A 12,999-nucleotide genomic window follows, 5' to 3' on the forward strand; every position below is an offset into this window, starting at 1 on the left:
TTGCGCGCCCCATCCCCCCTCGATGGGGCCCGCCCACACCGGGGCCTCCCCCCTCCCGCCCACTGCTTTCTCAACGGCCCCGAGCCGGGGCTGCCCTCATTGCATACATAGTGCGCCTTTCCCTGCTTTTCTAGTGACCTAGCGTTCCGCACTGCCGTTTGGCCAGCCCATGCTCCCGTACCGTTGCGTTTCTCCCCAATGCGCCATGCCACTTTGCCAGTCATACACACGTTTCGATGCGTGCCCTGTCAGCTGCTTGCGTTGCATGTCGCCTTGCTCCACCCCTGTTTTATTGCTTTCTCTGCTTTCGCCCGGTTCCCGTCCCGTTTCGGCGGGGAGTCTATGTTGCAAGCTAGTTCTTGCTTTACCAGACTTTAAGCCCACACAAGCAAGCAGTCTTCGCATTAGCCTGCCTCTGGGCCACCCTCAGCGCTGATCCCTCGTGCTTGTCAGCACGCCCCTGCCTCCCCTCGATTCCACCATGCAGATGGGGCAAGGTGTGCTCGGGCGGGTTTGGAGCTGAGGAGGCATCTGTGGTATGCCGCGAGCTGGGCCTCTCTGGCGGTCGGGCCTCTGCCACATTCCCTGCTCGCCCCGGCCTGCCCTTCATCATCGGCCGCGTCGCGTGCACCGGCTCTGAGCGCCGTCTGGCAGAGTGCAAGTTCGTGGCCACTGCAGCCTGCGCCACGGGGAAAGCTGCCGGTGTGGTGTGCTCAGGTGAGCGGGCCAGGGGCGGGCATGAATGCCGCACAGCGACTCGGCCGGCCACTTCTGCTGGCCAGCTCCTGGCCTCCCGTGCTGCTTCTCGTTTACCCTTCCAAGCCCTTCCCTCCGCCTCTTGCGCTTGGCCTCTCCCGCAGCCCCCCCGGTGCTGGATGTCCGCCTGGTGGGCAGCTCATCTGGATACTACGGCCAGTCGCCCAAGCCCTGGGACTGGGAGGAAAGCCCGGAGATGCCCATGTCTCTAGTTGACGGCATCTACAGCCCCTCCCCCTCCCCCTCCCCATCCCCATCCCCCTCGCCCTCAGACGTGAATGTGCCACCCGTGCTGCGCGGCCGCCTGGAGGTGTATGTGGGAGGCGAGTGGGGCAGCGTGTGCGCCACCGGCTTTGGCCAGCAGGAGGCGTGGGTGATGTGCAGGTGGGTGTGGGGCCCGTGGGACGAGGCCGGGCTGCTTGCCCTCCTGCATGGCCGGCGCCGCCAGCGCCACCCCAAGGCATGCCCAACAACCCTCAGAGGTGCCGGCCCTGTGTTGGCCACTCACCCCTCTCCCCCTCTCTCACACACACACATGCAGGATGATGGGGCTGACGGGTGGGCGTGTGCTGCGGGCAGGCTCCTACTCCGACAAATTCGACCAGGCTCAGGCTGTGGTGCTGGACCGCGTGGCCTGCAAGGGCACCGAGGCTGACCTGGCCGCCTGCACCTACAGCGCTGACCCCGGCCAGGCCTGCACCCACGCCCAGGACGTGGCCCTGGAGTGCACAGGCAGGCTGTGGAGCAGTGCCATGGCGGTGGTTGTCACACGGCACCGCAGCGGCAGCTTGCCTGCCCAACAGCCGGCCGTGTTGCCTCCTGCACCCACAGCGGTGACCTGGCCAGGCAGCAGCCGCAGCTCGAACGAGCACAGCCAGCTTGGCGGTGCGTGAGTGAGCGTGCGTGTGCCTGCCGCCATGCTGGCTCCCGCCGCCTGCAGAGCCTCCCCCCATGGGCATGCGGCTGGTGGAGGGCAAGAGCAGATACGAGGGTCGTCTGGAGGTGGGGGGACCGTGCCCTGCTGCAGGGAGCAGCCTGCCTGGAAGGCGCTGCAGCTGTGGCGATGCCGCTGGCTGTGCCAGGAGCTCCGGCTGTACCGAGGCACGCCGCGCCCATCATGACCAAGGCTGGCGCCGCCCTGCTGCCTGACCTCTCCCGCACGCAGGTCAACTTTGGTGGGCGCTGGGGCACCGTTTGCGACGCGCGCGGCACCTTTTCCCAGGACATGGCCAGGATGGTGTGCTACAAGCTGGGCATGGTTGGGGGTAAGGCACGCAGGGCACCGCGCCCCGGCAAGCTGCCCATCCTCCTGTCCGGCGTCAAGTGCGATGCCAGGGCCGCCGACCTGTCTGCCTGCTCCTTCAACACAGCCACCAAGGCCTGCACTCACGCCATGGATGTGGGCATCGAGTGCACACGTGAGACGCCGCCCCGCGCCCCGCGCTGCCACGCCCTGCCCGGCCTGCACTCTCAGCCACCAGCAGTGGCAGTGGCCGGCCCCCTGCCCCTGCATGTCGAAAGCTTGATGCAGGTGCAGCTGTTCGGCCCCCCCCGCCCCCACCGTGGCCGTACGCGCATGAGGCCGCCACTGACGCCCCTTCCTGGCGACCCCCTCCCCCCTGGCACAGACCCTATCTCCACGGTGTCCAGCTTAACCATCTACGGCCAGAATGGCGACTTCCCCGAGGGCTACCTGTCAGTGGAGGTGTCCAGCGGCGACAGCGGCTGGGATTATGGCACCATCTGCAGCGACGGCTTCACCGCAAAGGACGCCAAGGTGCGAGGGCTGGTGCACCTTCCACGCTGCCGGGCCGCATGTCCTGGCATGCGCGATGATGTAGGGTGCAGGCATTTGCTGCCTGAGAAGAACACACAGCAGCTGACTAACCACACCTACAGTGACCGAAACCAGACAGCCCACAGCCTAGCCGCACAGGCGGCGGCAGAGCACTGACGCCTGCACCTCTGGAGGCGCAGGTGGCATGCTGGCACATGGGGTGGCCCGGTGGCAAGCCCGTGGTCTATTCATCAGCCCCACGCGAGATCCGCAACTCCGACAAACTGGTCAGCCGCCTCGTGTGCAATGGAACCGAGCCCAGCCTGAATGAGTGCCGCTTCGAGACGGGCCTCAAGTGTGCAGGCGGCAAGGCCGCAGCTGTCCAGTGCGCTGGTCAGTAGTCAAACTGAGCGGGTGTTTCCCCGATGCCTGCTGCACAATGCCAGCCCTCGGCACACTGATATGTTGTGTGCCCAGAAATGGTGGCTGTCCTTGTGCCTCCAACTGCCCTACCTGCTGCTCCGCCTGCAGGGGCCGCCATTGGTCAGGTGCGCCTGGTGGGTGGCAAGTCGACGCTGAAGGGCAGGGTGGAGGTCCGCATTGGGAGCCGCTGGGGCACCGTGTGCCCCTTCAATGAGGAGGAGGCGCAAGTCGTGTGCCGCTCCCTCAACCTGGCCGGCGGCGCGGTGGCGGACTTTGGCGCCGGCGCCCTGCCCAAGTCAGTCTCTTTTTCATGCCTGGGCAATGAGACCAGGCTGGGGCAGTGCGGGTGGGACAGCAGCGCCTCCGGGCGACAGTGTGGGTACATGGACAGCGAGGAGGATGCCGTGCAGAGTGCTGGGGTGGTGTGCCGCAAGGCCTGCCCCGCCGCCAAGCTCGCCGACAGCAACGTGGCTGGCGGCGTGGCGCTGTTCAAGAACGCGGCAGGCAAGTCGAGCTTCCCCAGGGGGCAGTACCAGGTGAGCTGCAGTAGGGTGGGGGCAGCAGCGCAGGGGGCGAGCTTGAGGCAATGCGGGTGGTGGCGGCGTGTGTGCCTCCTGAGCTCACCGTTCCTGCCTTCAAAGCCTGGGCAGCAGGACGATGCAACCTTGCCATGCATTTTCTTTCCCCTTTTTCCTCAGCTCGCCTATCCACCCTCTCCCTCTGCTCGCATGCGTGGTGCAGTTGAGGTATCTGGGGGGCTGTGCTAAGCTGAACCCAGCATGGGACTGGTCTGTTGGGGATTACTACACCGCCAAGTCCTTCTGGTATGTCACGAACTCACAACGCAAGAAGATATCCAGCGGTGAGTGTGGCCCACGCTGCCTAGGAGGAGGGGCTGCGACAGTGGCGTGCATCGGCCCCGCGGTCGTGCCGGTACTGTGTGCCTATGGCCCACCGCCACAGCATTAGGGACAGCTTATTGTCAACTCTGCAAGCGTTGGCCTCTGGTGTGGGCATGCAGAGACCATCGTGTCGTCATGGTTGAGCCTGCTGTGCCAGAGTGCATTCATTCATTCATTCATTCAGCACACAGCCCGGCCGCCTCTTGCTCGAGGGCGGCCCACTTTGGCCTGGGCCGCCCGGGCCGCCCTCCCCCCCGGGCGCATGTTCGGTGTTGGAGGGGTGTGCCCAGCGATAGGGGGCCCCTGAAGGCATGCGCCGAGGCCGGGAAGCGTGGTTCGGCGCTGCTGCACGCTTGGCGATTTGACCAGAACCACGTGCCGCCGAGCTGCGGCCGCAGTTTCCGGCCCACGGTCTACGGTCGCAGCCACGGGACTCGGCGGCACGGCGTTTGGGCCCAAGCTTGCTGCCGCCGCCGCCGTGCCCGGGGGGCAGCGCGGCGGCGGCGGCACGCTGCGACGCCCCCGTGCTGCCGAGTTGCGGCCGTAGTTTCCTGCCAGAAGCCCACGGCCACAGCCACGGGACTCGGCGGCACGGCGTTTCGGTCCACGGCTTGCTGCCGCCGCCGTCGCAGGGGTGCTGCCTGCGGCGGCGGCGGCACGGCGTTTGGGTCCACGGCTTGCTGCCGCTGCCGCCGCCGCAGGGGTGCTGCCTGCGGCGGCGGCGGTAGCGCACGTGGCAACCCCCCGCGTTTCCTTGCCTCCCATCCACCGGACCCCGTCCTGCGCTTCACTTTGTTTAGGGAGGGGCTGCTCACTGCTCATTGCTCATTGCTCATCGCACACTGCTCAACGCTCATTGCCCTATATCCCACCCAGCCGCAGGACTCCACTGCCGCCCGCGCCCCGCCCCATCTGGCCGCTTGCGCGCCCCATCCCCCCTCGATGGGGCCCGCCCACACCGGGGCCTCCCCCCTCCCGCCCACTGCTTTCTCAACGGCCCCGAGCCGGGGCTGCCCTCATTGCATACATAGTGCGCCTTTCCCTGCTTTTCTAGTGACCTAGCGTTCCGCACTGCCGTTTGGCCAGCCCATGCTCCCGTACCGTTGCGTTTCTCCCCAATGCGCCATGCCACTTTGCCAGTCATACACACGTTTCGATGCGTGCCCTGTCAGCTGCTTGCGTTGCATGTCACCTTGCTCCACCCCTGTTTTATTGCTTTCTCTGCTTTCGCCCGGTTCCCGTCCCGTTTCGGCGGGGAGTCTATGTTGCAAGCTAGTTCTTGCTTTACCAGACTTTAAGCCCACACAAGCAAGCATGGCGCGCCCATTCGCCCAACTACACAGAGTGCGTGAGACAAGCCAAGCGGGAGCTGTCGACTCCCTTCATCTTCGACCATCCAGGTCAGCCCGAGGCTTGCCAGCAACAGTACCGGCCTGGCATCACTGATAGCAGCCGGGAAGCAGCCGCATCTGCGGATTGCGGATGAGCTGCGGCATGTTTGCATGCACGGTTGCGAAGCCGCACTTGGACCTGTGAGTGCAGGTGGCGATGTGGGTGTCTGGCTCGACGACGGATTCAATCAGTTTGGGCTGGCCAATTACAAGGACAACGTGAAAGGCAAGGCCCTGCTGGAGGAGGGGAGGGGCCACGCTGGCAGCCTAGCCTGTTCAGGCCTGCAACATGCACGAGCCAGCAGGCCAGCCAGGACACGACTGCCGTAGGTTGGCCATCAAGCGTGTCCATGCTGCGGTGCAGGGAAGCCCAGCCCCATCTGGGCTCTGGAGCGCCTGGATGCCGACGGCAAGTGTTGACCGATGGGATGCCGGCACCTGTTTGTGTTGTGTTGTGTGTGATGATGGAGTGATGAGAGGTCGAGTCAGCGGCAAGCCAACCCTCCGCCCTCTCTTTTCCTTGTTGTTGTGTTGAGTGATTCATTCATTCGATTCACCACCTGTGATTCACCACCTGTGAGTTATCGTTTGCAGCCAAGATCAGGTGCAGCTGTGCAAGCGGCGCCAGCTGCCTATCAAAGTCCAACACGGGGCAGCTGTTCCCTCAGAACTTCACGCCCGCCACATTCCTCTCGTCCCGCTCGGCCGACAGCACCAGCAGCATGCCGGCAAACGGCACCAGCGACAGGGCAAAGCCGATGTACTGCAGGGAGGAAGCGGGGTGGGGAACAGCAGCGGGGCTGTTTAGCATTTGCAGGAAGCCAAGCGCACGCTCGGCTTCACCACAGCAGGCCTGCTCTGCCCATCCGCCCCTCGCTCCCCCCAGCCCTACTCGCCTTCTTAACACCCCAGGCCCTCAGGTGGCTCTCGCGTTCCTTCAGGTCCAGGCTGCCCCCCACATTCTCAATCACCGTCTTGGCGGGGGCCAGCACCTGTGCAGCAGGACGGGGCGCAGCCAGAAGCAGATACAGATAGGAGGCAATGAACAGGCCTAGGCCAGCTGACGGGCAGGATGGCACAATACAGCCTCGAAGCTGTTCAGGCAGAGCAAGGGAGCCTTCAGGCCGCCCCCGCCACCCAAGCCCGCACCAGCATGCTGTACAGGATGGGCAGGCCCGACAGAATGGCGGCAGTCAGCCAGGCGGGGTCCCGGTTAGCATCGCCTGCAGGGAGCCAGAGAGCCCAGGTGGTGGCAGGCGGGCAGGCACCTCGAGGTGGGCATGCTGACAGTTGAGCAGCTGTGCAGTGCTGAGGTAAAAGCCAGCAGTCTCGACACCGGCAGGCAGGAGGCAGGCAGGCAGGCCCAGCCCACTCTCGGAAAAGTAGGCGGCCAGGGAGGCTCCCGTGGCGATGGCCGACAGCGTGGAGCAGGCGGTGGCAGAGGCGGTGGACAGCTTGGGGAACACTGCAGGGGAGCAGGGGGTGGGGCAACGGCGCTCCTTTGGGAGGCTCTTCTGGTGCTGTGCTGACAGCGAGCGAGCGAGGCCGGCTCCCGGGAGGCGCCAAACCTCCCTGGCCCTGCCTGCGAGGCGACGACTCACCAGCAGTGTACTCTGGCACGCCCGTCTCCATCAGCGCGTTGTGCTTCAGGATGGAGGCCAGCCCGTGGCCCGCCTCCAGGCCCGCGGCTGCTGTGGCAACCAGCGCCCACATTGGACTAGGGCCGGTCGTGTGTCGTCGTCGTCGTCGGCGGCGGCGGTGGCTGGCAGCCTTGGCCTGCAGCACGCAACACGATGGGCTGTCAGTGGCAGTGGGTGGCTCACAGGCTGTAGCTGCCGCTGTCACAAGAGACACAAGCAACTGGGCAGCAAGGGCAAGTCACTGGCTTCGTCTCTGGTGCTTCTGCAGCAAACCCTACCCTTGGACGGCGACAGAAAAGAACACACGTACTGCAGGAGAGGGAAAACGGGAGCTGGTGCCCTGGCGGCAGCCGCCCTTCCAAGCGGCGCCACGCTGACCGGGCGCCTTCCCGGAGGCGTGCTCGACATCAGACGTCAGAGAGCCACCCTTGCTCAATCCTTGGGGTACCCTGAATGACCATCTGCATGGGTCATCCTTCATCTCTCCATCCACCACATGTGCCCAGCTTGCTGCCGGGCACGCAAGCAACAACAGCATGTGGCGGCAGGTACCGCCTGCCGCCAGTTGCGGTACAAGTGCTGCTTTTACCTTTGGCTGGGCTCGCTAGATGGATTTGAGGCGCTGGTTTGTTGGTGCCTGGGGATCGGCAGCCAAGGAGCTTGGCTGCCTCCCAACGCAGAACTCGCCGCTCACTGAACTCCGCCAAATCGATCCCAGCGCATCGTTGCCATGGCCCCACGATTCGCCTCCAGCAGCGGGGGGTCCCAACGCAAAGCCCGCCAGCGCCAGGCCAGCGTGCTGGTGCTGTCGCTGGTGGCAGCGGGCCTGTTGGCGCGGAAATACTCGGCCTCCTTCGCCACAGCAGCCGCGGAATCCTCGCCAACAAGACCGCAGCCCCTGCAGTCGTCGCTGCTCAGCTCGCTGCGGCTCCAGCTCGGCGACGTGGTCAGCGGCGGCGGCGGCGGCAGCAGCAGTTCAGGGGGCGGCGGCAGCAGCGTGTGGGGGTTGTTAGGTGCAGCCTCTGCCACCGACCGCCGTGCCACGCAGCAGCGCATAGTGTATGAGCCGATTGCGGCGCCCGACCCCGCGGTAGTCAAGGAGCGGTGCCAAGGCACGACGGGCGATTGGTGCGGGCGGTACGAGGCGCAAAAGGAAATCCCGGCAAAGCCGCCGCCACAGGGCAACAAGACATGCCTTTGGAACTGCAACTTTGTGGGTGAGCACCGCAGGGTTGGCAGGGAGGTCGCACTGCGCTGCCGACTCTCCCTGCCCTTGCCCCCACATCCGCATGCGTTGCTGTGCATTCCTGCCCATGCCTTGCCCTGCCTCCCGCCGCTGCCACAGGCGTGTGCGATGCCATGAAGGGCCTCTGCCGTTGCCCGGCGGGATGGAATGACGACAGCTGCAGCACAAGGATGAAGGTACAACCTGGGGATCACCTGCATCACGGCTCTTTCTTCCTGCCCTACCGCCGTGCCTGCTCTGCTGCCCCGTCGTACTCACCAGCACGCATCTGGTTCCGCCTTCGTCTGCACGCCCTGCCTGTTCCCTACCGCAGCGACCGTGCAGCCAGCGTGTGCGGGAGCACGGCTTTGAGCCATACAACGAGCCTGTGGACCCCAACGGCGGGGCGGGCACCACCATGGCCTGCCACGACCTGTGCGACGAAGACATTGGTGGGTGCATGAGGGAGTGAAAAGGTGGTGTGGGGCTGTGGGCGCTGTGCCTGTGGATCCGGCTGTGTGGGTGCATGAGGATGCCAGGGCAGGGTGGTGCTTGGTGCTGGCGCAAGTGGTGATTGCAATGGCCACGTGGGTGTGCCATCAGCTCACCTGACCGCATTGCCCCGCCTGGCCCCTGGCGCAGCCGCCTGCTACTGCAACAGCACCTTCAAGCACGGCCGCATCCCCGCCGAGCCTCACATGCCGCCCGGCACGCCGCCCACGCGCCGCGGCCGCCCCATTGCGCACATGTGCCGCCGGAGCTCACCCGGCAGCTGGGGCGACGTGGCTCCTGACCTGCTGTACGGCGCAGATGGCTGGTGTGAGGTACGGGCCACGGCGCATGCGGCGCCAGGGCTTGGGGAAGCTTGCCTGCTCGCAGCGCCAATGCACACGCAACCGCGGAACCACCCCTGCTGCTGCTCTGCCTGCCTGCTCCCTGGCTGCAGTCCGACTCCCCCAAGTATCACTGCCCCTGCATCATGGTGCGTGGGCGATGTGCTGCTGGTGTGGCAGGGATCTCGTGCCCCCGCTCCCACCCTGCAAGCCCTGCCCTGCCTTCCTTGTTGCTGCGCTGGCTCCCTCCCCACCACGCTGACCCTGGTGCCTGGCTGACGGGCTTGGTGTGCAGGATGGCGTGGGGGGCCCCACCTGCGAGGATCCAGTGGAGGCATACTGCCCCAACCAGTGCAACGGTGGGCGGGCCGTGTTTGCGGCACGCTGCTGCGCCCCATGCATTGTGCTGACCAGCTTGCTCAGCCAGCGCACCCCGCTGACTTGCCCATCTGGCTGCCGCCGTGCGTGCAGGCCACGGTGAGTGCCTGTTGGGATTCTGCAAGTGCCACGAGGGCTGGTTTGGTCAGGACTGCGCCTACAGGACGACGGGCACGCCGTGGTCGCCAGGCAAGCACAGCATGCGCAGCGGGCCATCTGGCGGCTCCACACCCGTCCCCCCGCCGGCCTCTCGGCATGCCTGCGCCCACCACCTCTGCCGTTTGGCCAGATGGACGCCGTGCCTGCTGCACTTCTGCTCCGCTCAGTTTTTTTTTTGGGGGGGGGGGGCCCAAAGCAGCGGTTCCCTGCCCCACCCACCCAGCCCTGGCCTTGCCCATTCTCAGCCCCCGCCACCCTGACCCTCCATCCCTGCCTGCAGGCATGGAAGAGAAGGAGCGGCCGTGGCTGAAGGCGCACGTGCACACGCCGGCGGCGCGCGACCCCGAGGAGGGCGCCACCCGCAAGCGCCCGCTCATCTACGTGTACGAGCTGCCGCCCTTTTACAACTCGGTCATGCTGCAGGTGGGGGCTGGGCCGGGGAAGGGCTCGGGCCGCGCAGGGCTGCCGTTTTTTAGTTCTTTGCTGCCGCCTGAAGCTTACCAGGCACACACGCATCAAATGCACATGCCCAGCCAGCCAGGCTGCTCTCCCGGGCCAAGCTGCCGCCTGCCGCATGACGTGCCGCTGCTGCCTGCGGTGCCTCCTGCAGTACCGTGTGTCCCGCGAGGGCTGCGTGCACCGCTTCTTCGACGACCGCAACGCCACCGTGTTCAACGACATGATGCACCTGTACAACCCGGAGCCGGGTGGGTGCACGGCTGGGTGGCCGGCTGGCCGGCTGGCTGGCTCGCCAGGTGGCATTGCAAAGAAAGGACCCGGGGTCATGATGAAGCCAGGCATCGGCGGGACGGCAGTGCTGCCGCCCTGCCAGCTCGGCCCGCCTCAGGCGCACGCGCACGCACCCCGCCGCCGCTCCTCGCCGCCGCTCCACCCCACCCCGCGACGCCCACCCCGCCCCTGCAGGCCTGCACGAGGCGCTGCTGCAGAGTGAGCACCGCACTCTGGACCCCGATGAGGCAGACTTCTTCTACATACCGGTGAGGCAGGGGGTGGGCTGCGCCGGGGCTGCGGAGCGACCGAGCGCCCCAGGCAACCCTCACTGTTTTTTATGTTGTGTGCGTGTGTGTGTGTTCTCTGCCACCACGCGGCATCAACCTGGTGGCTGGCTGGCAGCAGCAGGTCTGCGGCTGGCCGCTGATGACTGCAGCGGCTGGGCCGTGCAGCCAGACTCAACACTGCCTGCCCTCTCTCGGCTTGCCCCGCCTGCCACGCCTGCAGGCCTTCGTCAGCTGCTTTCTGTTTCCGGTCTTGAGTGAGAAAACCTGCCTGCCTGCCGCTGCCTGCCTGGCGGTGCTGCCTTTTGTTTGCCTGCTGCCTGCACAGCCTGCTCAACAGGCCCCTTGCGTGCTACACGAGCGAGAAGTTTTGCCCTTGCCTGCCTCTCTGCCCCACCCCGCACCTGCCAGGCGCAACCGACTTCCCTTACTTCCACGGCGGGCCCGTGGCCTGGCGCACACACGCGGCAGCAAACATGTGCGTGCGCGGGGCGCCTGCCTGGCAGCGGGCCCCGCGCCGCAGCGCTGCCTGAGGCCCGCGTGTTGGGCCCCCCGGGATCCTGTGTCTGGCCACCCGAGGATCCACTGCCCTCCCAGGCCGCCTTCCTTTCTCCTCCTGCCAACAGGTTCATAGAGGTGTACCACTGGATTCGGTCGCACTATCCGTACTGGGACCGCAACGGCGGCAGGGACCACATCGTGGTGGGTGGGCCGCCAGCGCCTGGCTGGGTGCTGGGGCTGGGGCTGGGGGTCTGGGAAGGGGGCAGGGAGGCAGCAGGGGATGCGCGGGAGGTGAGGCGGGTGCGGCGGCGCCTGCCACGCGAGGGCACAGGCGAGTCAGTCGCTTGGCGCTGCCTCCCTGCAGGGCTCCTTCCACGACGAGGGCTCCTGCTGGGTGCCCGCCGTGCTGCGCCCCGCCATCATCCTCTCCCACTGGGGGCGCACCGAGTTCCCGCACGTCAGCGGTACGGGGTGAGCGGGCAGGGGCATGTGTGTGTGTGTGTGTGTGGTGGGGGCCTGTGGGCATGGCGGGCAGGGGGACTGGCTGCCTGCCATTCCGCCTGTAAGTAAAGTGTGCTCCGGGAGACGGACAGGCACCCCCTGGTGAGGGGCAGCCTGGCCCTGCGCTGCGCTGCGCTGGGCCTTGCTGCCGGCCGCCTGCTGATGCCTCCAGCCATCCACCTCGCCCCCCCTTGCTGCCCCTGCCTCAGCTACTGGCCCGACAACTACACCTCCGACTCGCACCACCCGGTGTGGCAGCCAGAGGGCCACACCCACAAGCTGGGAGAGTTCCCGTGCTACGACCCCAAAAAGGCACGGGCGGCGCCGCCGCCGCGGCCGCCGGGCGCTACGCCCTACTGTGCTGTGCTGCGCGCCATGCCTGCCTGCCTGCCCGCAACTGGCTGCCGAGCATGGGCGCATGCTCGCGCTCGCTCCGCTCCGCTGCACCCCTCACCCGCCTTTCTCACGGGCGGTGCAGCCGCCCCCATCTGCTGCCCCAGTGTTCCCCTCAGCCCCCAACCCAGCCGCCGCCTCCCTCGTGCCTGCCTGGCGCAGGACCTGGTGCTGCCGGTGATGCACAGCGCCCAGAAGTATCTGGAGAGCCCCATGCTGGGGGCGCCCACCCGCGAGCGCCGCATCCTGGCCTTCTTCAAGGGCCGCACCCAGCAGTCCAACCCAGAGTACTCGCGCGGCATTCGCCAGACGCTGGAGAACCTGACGCGTGAGCGGAGCGGGGCTTGGGTGTGGGGCCGCGGTGTGGTGTGGGTGCGCCTGTGTGTGGCGGTGGCGTCGGGGGGGGCCTTGGTGGCTGCTGGGCGGCGCGCGGATGGCTGGCGGGGCAGGCCCTTGGTGCAGGCCTGCTGGGCAGGGCGCTCCCCTGCTTGAAGGCAATGCTTTGACCCTGGCGCGGCCCCCCCTGCCGCGCCTGCCGCAGGCGAGCACGACTGGTGGGGCAAGCACAAGGTTCACGTCGGGGAGGAGATGCCCGAGGGGGAGAGCGACAGCTACAGCGCCATGCTGGCGCAGTCCGTCTTCTGCTTTGCCCTCATGGGCGACGGCTTCTCCTCGCGCACAGACGACGCCATCATCCACGGGTGCGCGCTCGAGAGGCGGCCGCGGCTGTGTACACGTGCGGGGGCGGGGAGCGGGCCCCCGGGCCGTGCCCAGCAGCCACTCGCTTGCTCTGTCGCGACGCACCAGCCGCTTCCCGGGCCATTGCCCAACATGCACCTCCCCGTCCCCGCCTCCCCTCCCCTACACACCACCGTCCGTCCCCCCCACCCCTCCCTGCCCGCCTGCAGCTGCATCCCGGTGCTGATCCAGGACGGCGTGGAGCCCACCTGGTCCAACCTGCTGGACACGGGGAGCTACAGCGTGCGCATCCTGCAGAAGGACATGGAGCGGGTGCCCGAGATACTGCAGGCCATCAGCAAGGAGGACGTTGCGCGCATGCAGGCCAACCTGGGCAAAGTGTGGCGCAGGTGGGTGGGTGGGGGG

General features: G+C 66.9%; 2 protein-coding genes across 2 annotated transcripts in view; both read left to right on the plus strand.

Moving 5' to 3' along the window:
- Nucleotides 1-485: 485 nt before the first annotated feature.
- On the plus strand, nt 486-3,201 carry CHLNCDRAFT_23828 (hypothetical protein; the record flags this gene model as incomplete). Its single annotated transcript, XM_005846886.1, has 4 exons — nt 486-717; nt 1,697-1,758; nt 1,922-2,174; nt 3,065-3,201. Coding segments are annotated over 4 exons (684 nt in total), but the record flags the coding sequence as incomplete, so codon positions are not given.
- A 4,418-nt stretch (nt 3,202-7,619) lies between these two features.
- The window catches only part of CHLNCDRAFT_134888 (hypothetical protein), a gene marked incomplete at both ends in the record, with an annotated part of 5,829 nt that continues 449 nt past the window's right edge, over nt 7,620-12,999 (plus strand). Inside the window, 18 exons of the mRNA XM_005846887.1 lie at nt 7,620-8,106; nt 8,235-8,311; nt 8,449-8,566; nt 8,757-8,938; nt 9,061-9,096; nt 9,243-9,306; nt 9,419-9,469; nt 9,765-9,907; nt 10,095-10,191; nt 10,409-10,482; nt 10,724-10,757; nt 10,912-10,978; nt 11,127-11,202; nt 11,366-11,472; nt 11,712-11,865; nt 12,058-12,223; nt 12,437-12,596; nt 12,804-12,983. Of these exons, the coding sequence (XP_005846949.1) occupies nt 7,620-8,106; nt 8,235-8,311; nt 8,449-8,566; nt 8,757-8,938; nt 9,061-9,096; nt 9,243-9,306; nt 9,419-9,469; nt 9,765-9,907; nt 10,095-10,191; nt 10,409-10,482; nt 10,724-10,757; nt 10,912-10,978; nt 11,127-11,202; nt 11,366-11,472; nt 11,712-11,865; nt 12,058-12,223; nt 12,437-12,596; nt 12,804-12,983 (2,273 nt within the window). The remainder of the gene's footprint in view (nt 8,107-8,234; nt 8,312-8,448; nt 8,567-8,756; nt 8,939-9,060; nt 9,097-9,242; nt 9,307-9,418; nt 9,470-9,764; nt 9,908-10,094; nt 10,192-10,408; nt 10,483-10,723; nt 10,758-10,911; nt 10,979-11,126; nt 11,203-11,365; nt 11,473-11,711; nt 11,866-12,057; nt 12,224-12,436; nt 12,597-12,803; nt 12,984-12,999) is intronic.

Source organism: Chlorella variabilis, assembly GCF_000147415.1.
Source record: "Chlorella variabilis unplaced genomic scaffold CHLNCscaffold_12, whole genome shotgun sequence".
In the NCBI taxonomy this organism is placed as follows: Eukaryota; Viridiplantae; Chlorophyta; class Trebouxiophyceae; order Chlorellales; family Chlorellaceae; genus Chlorella; species Chlorella variabilis.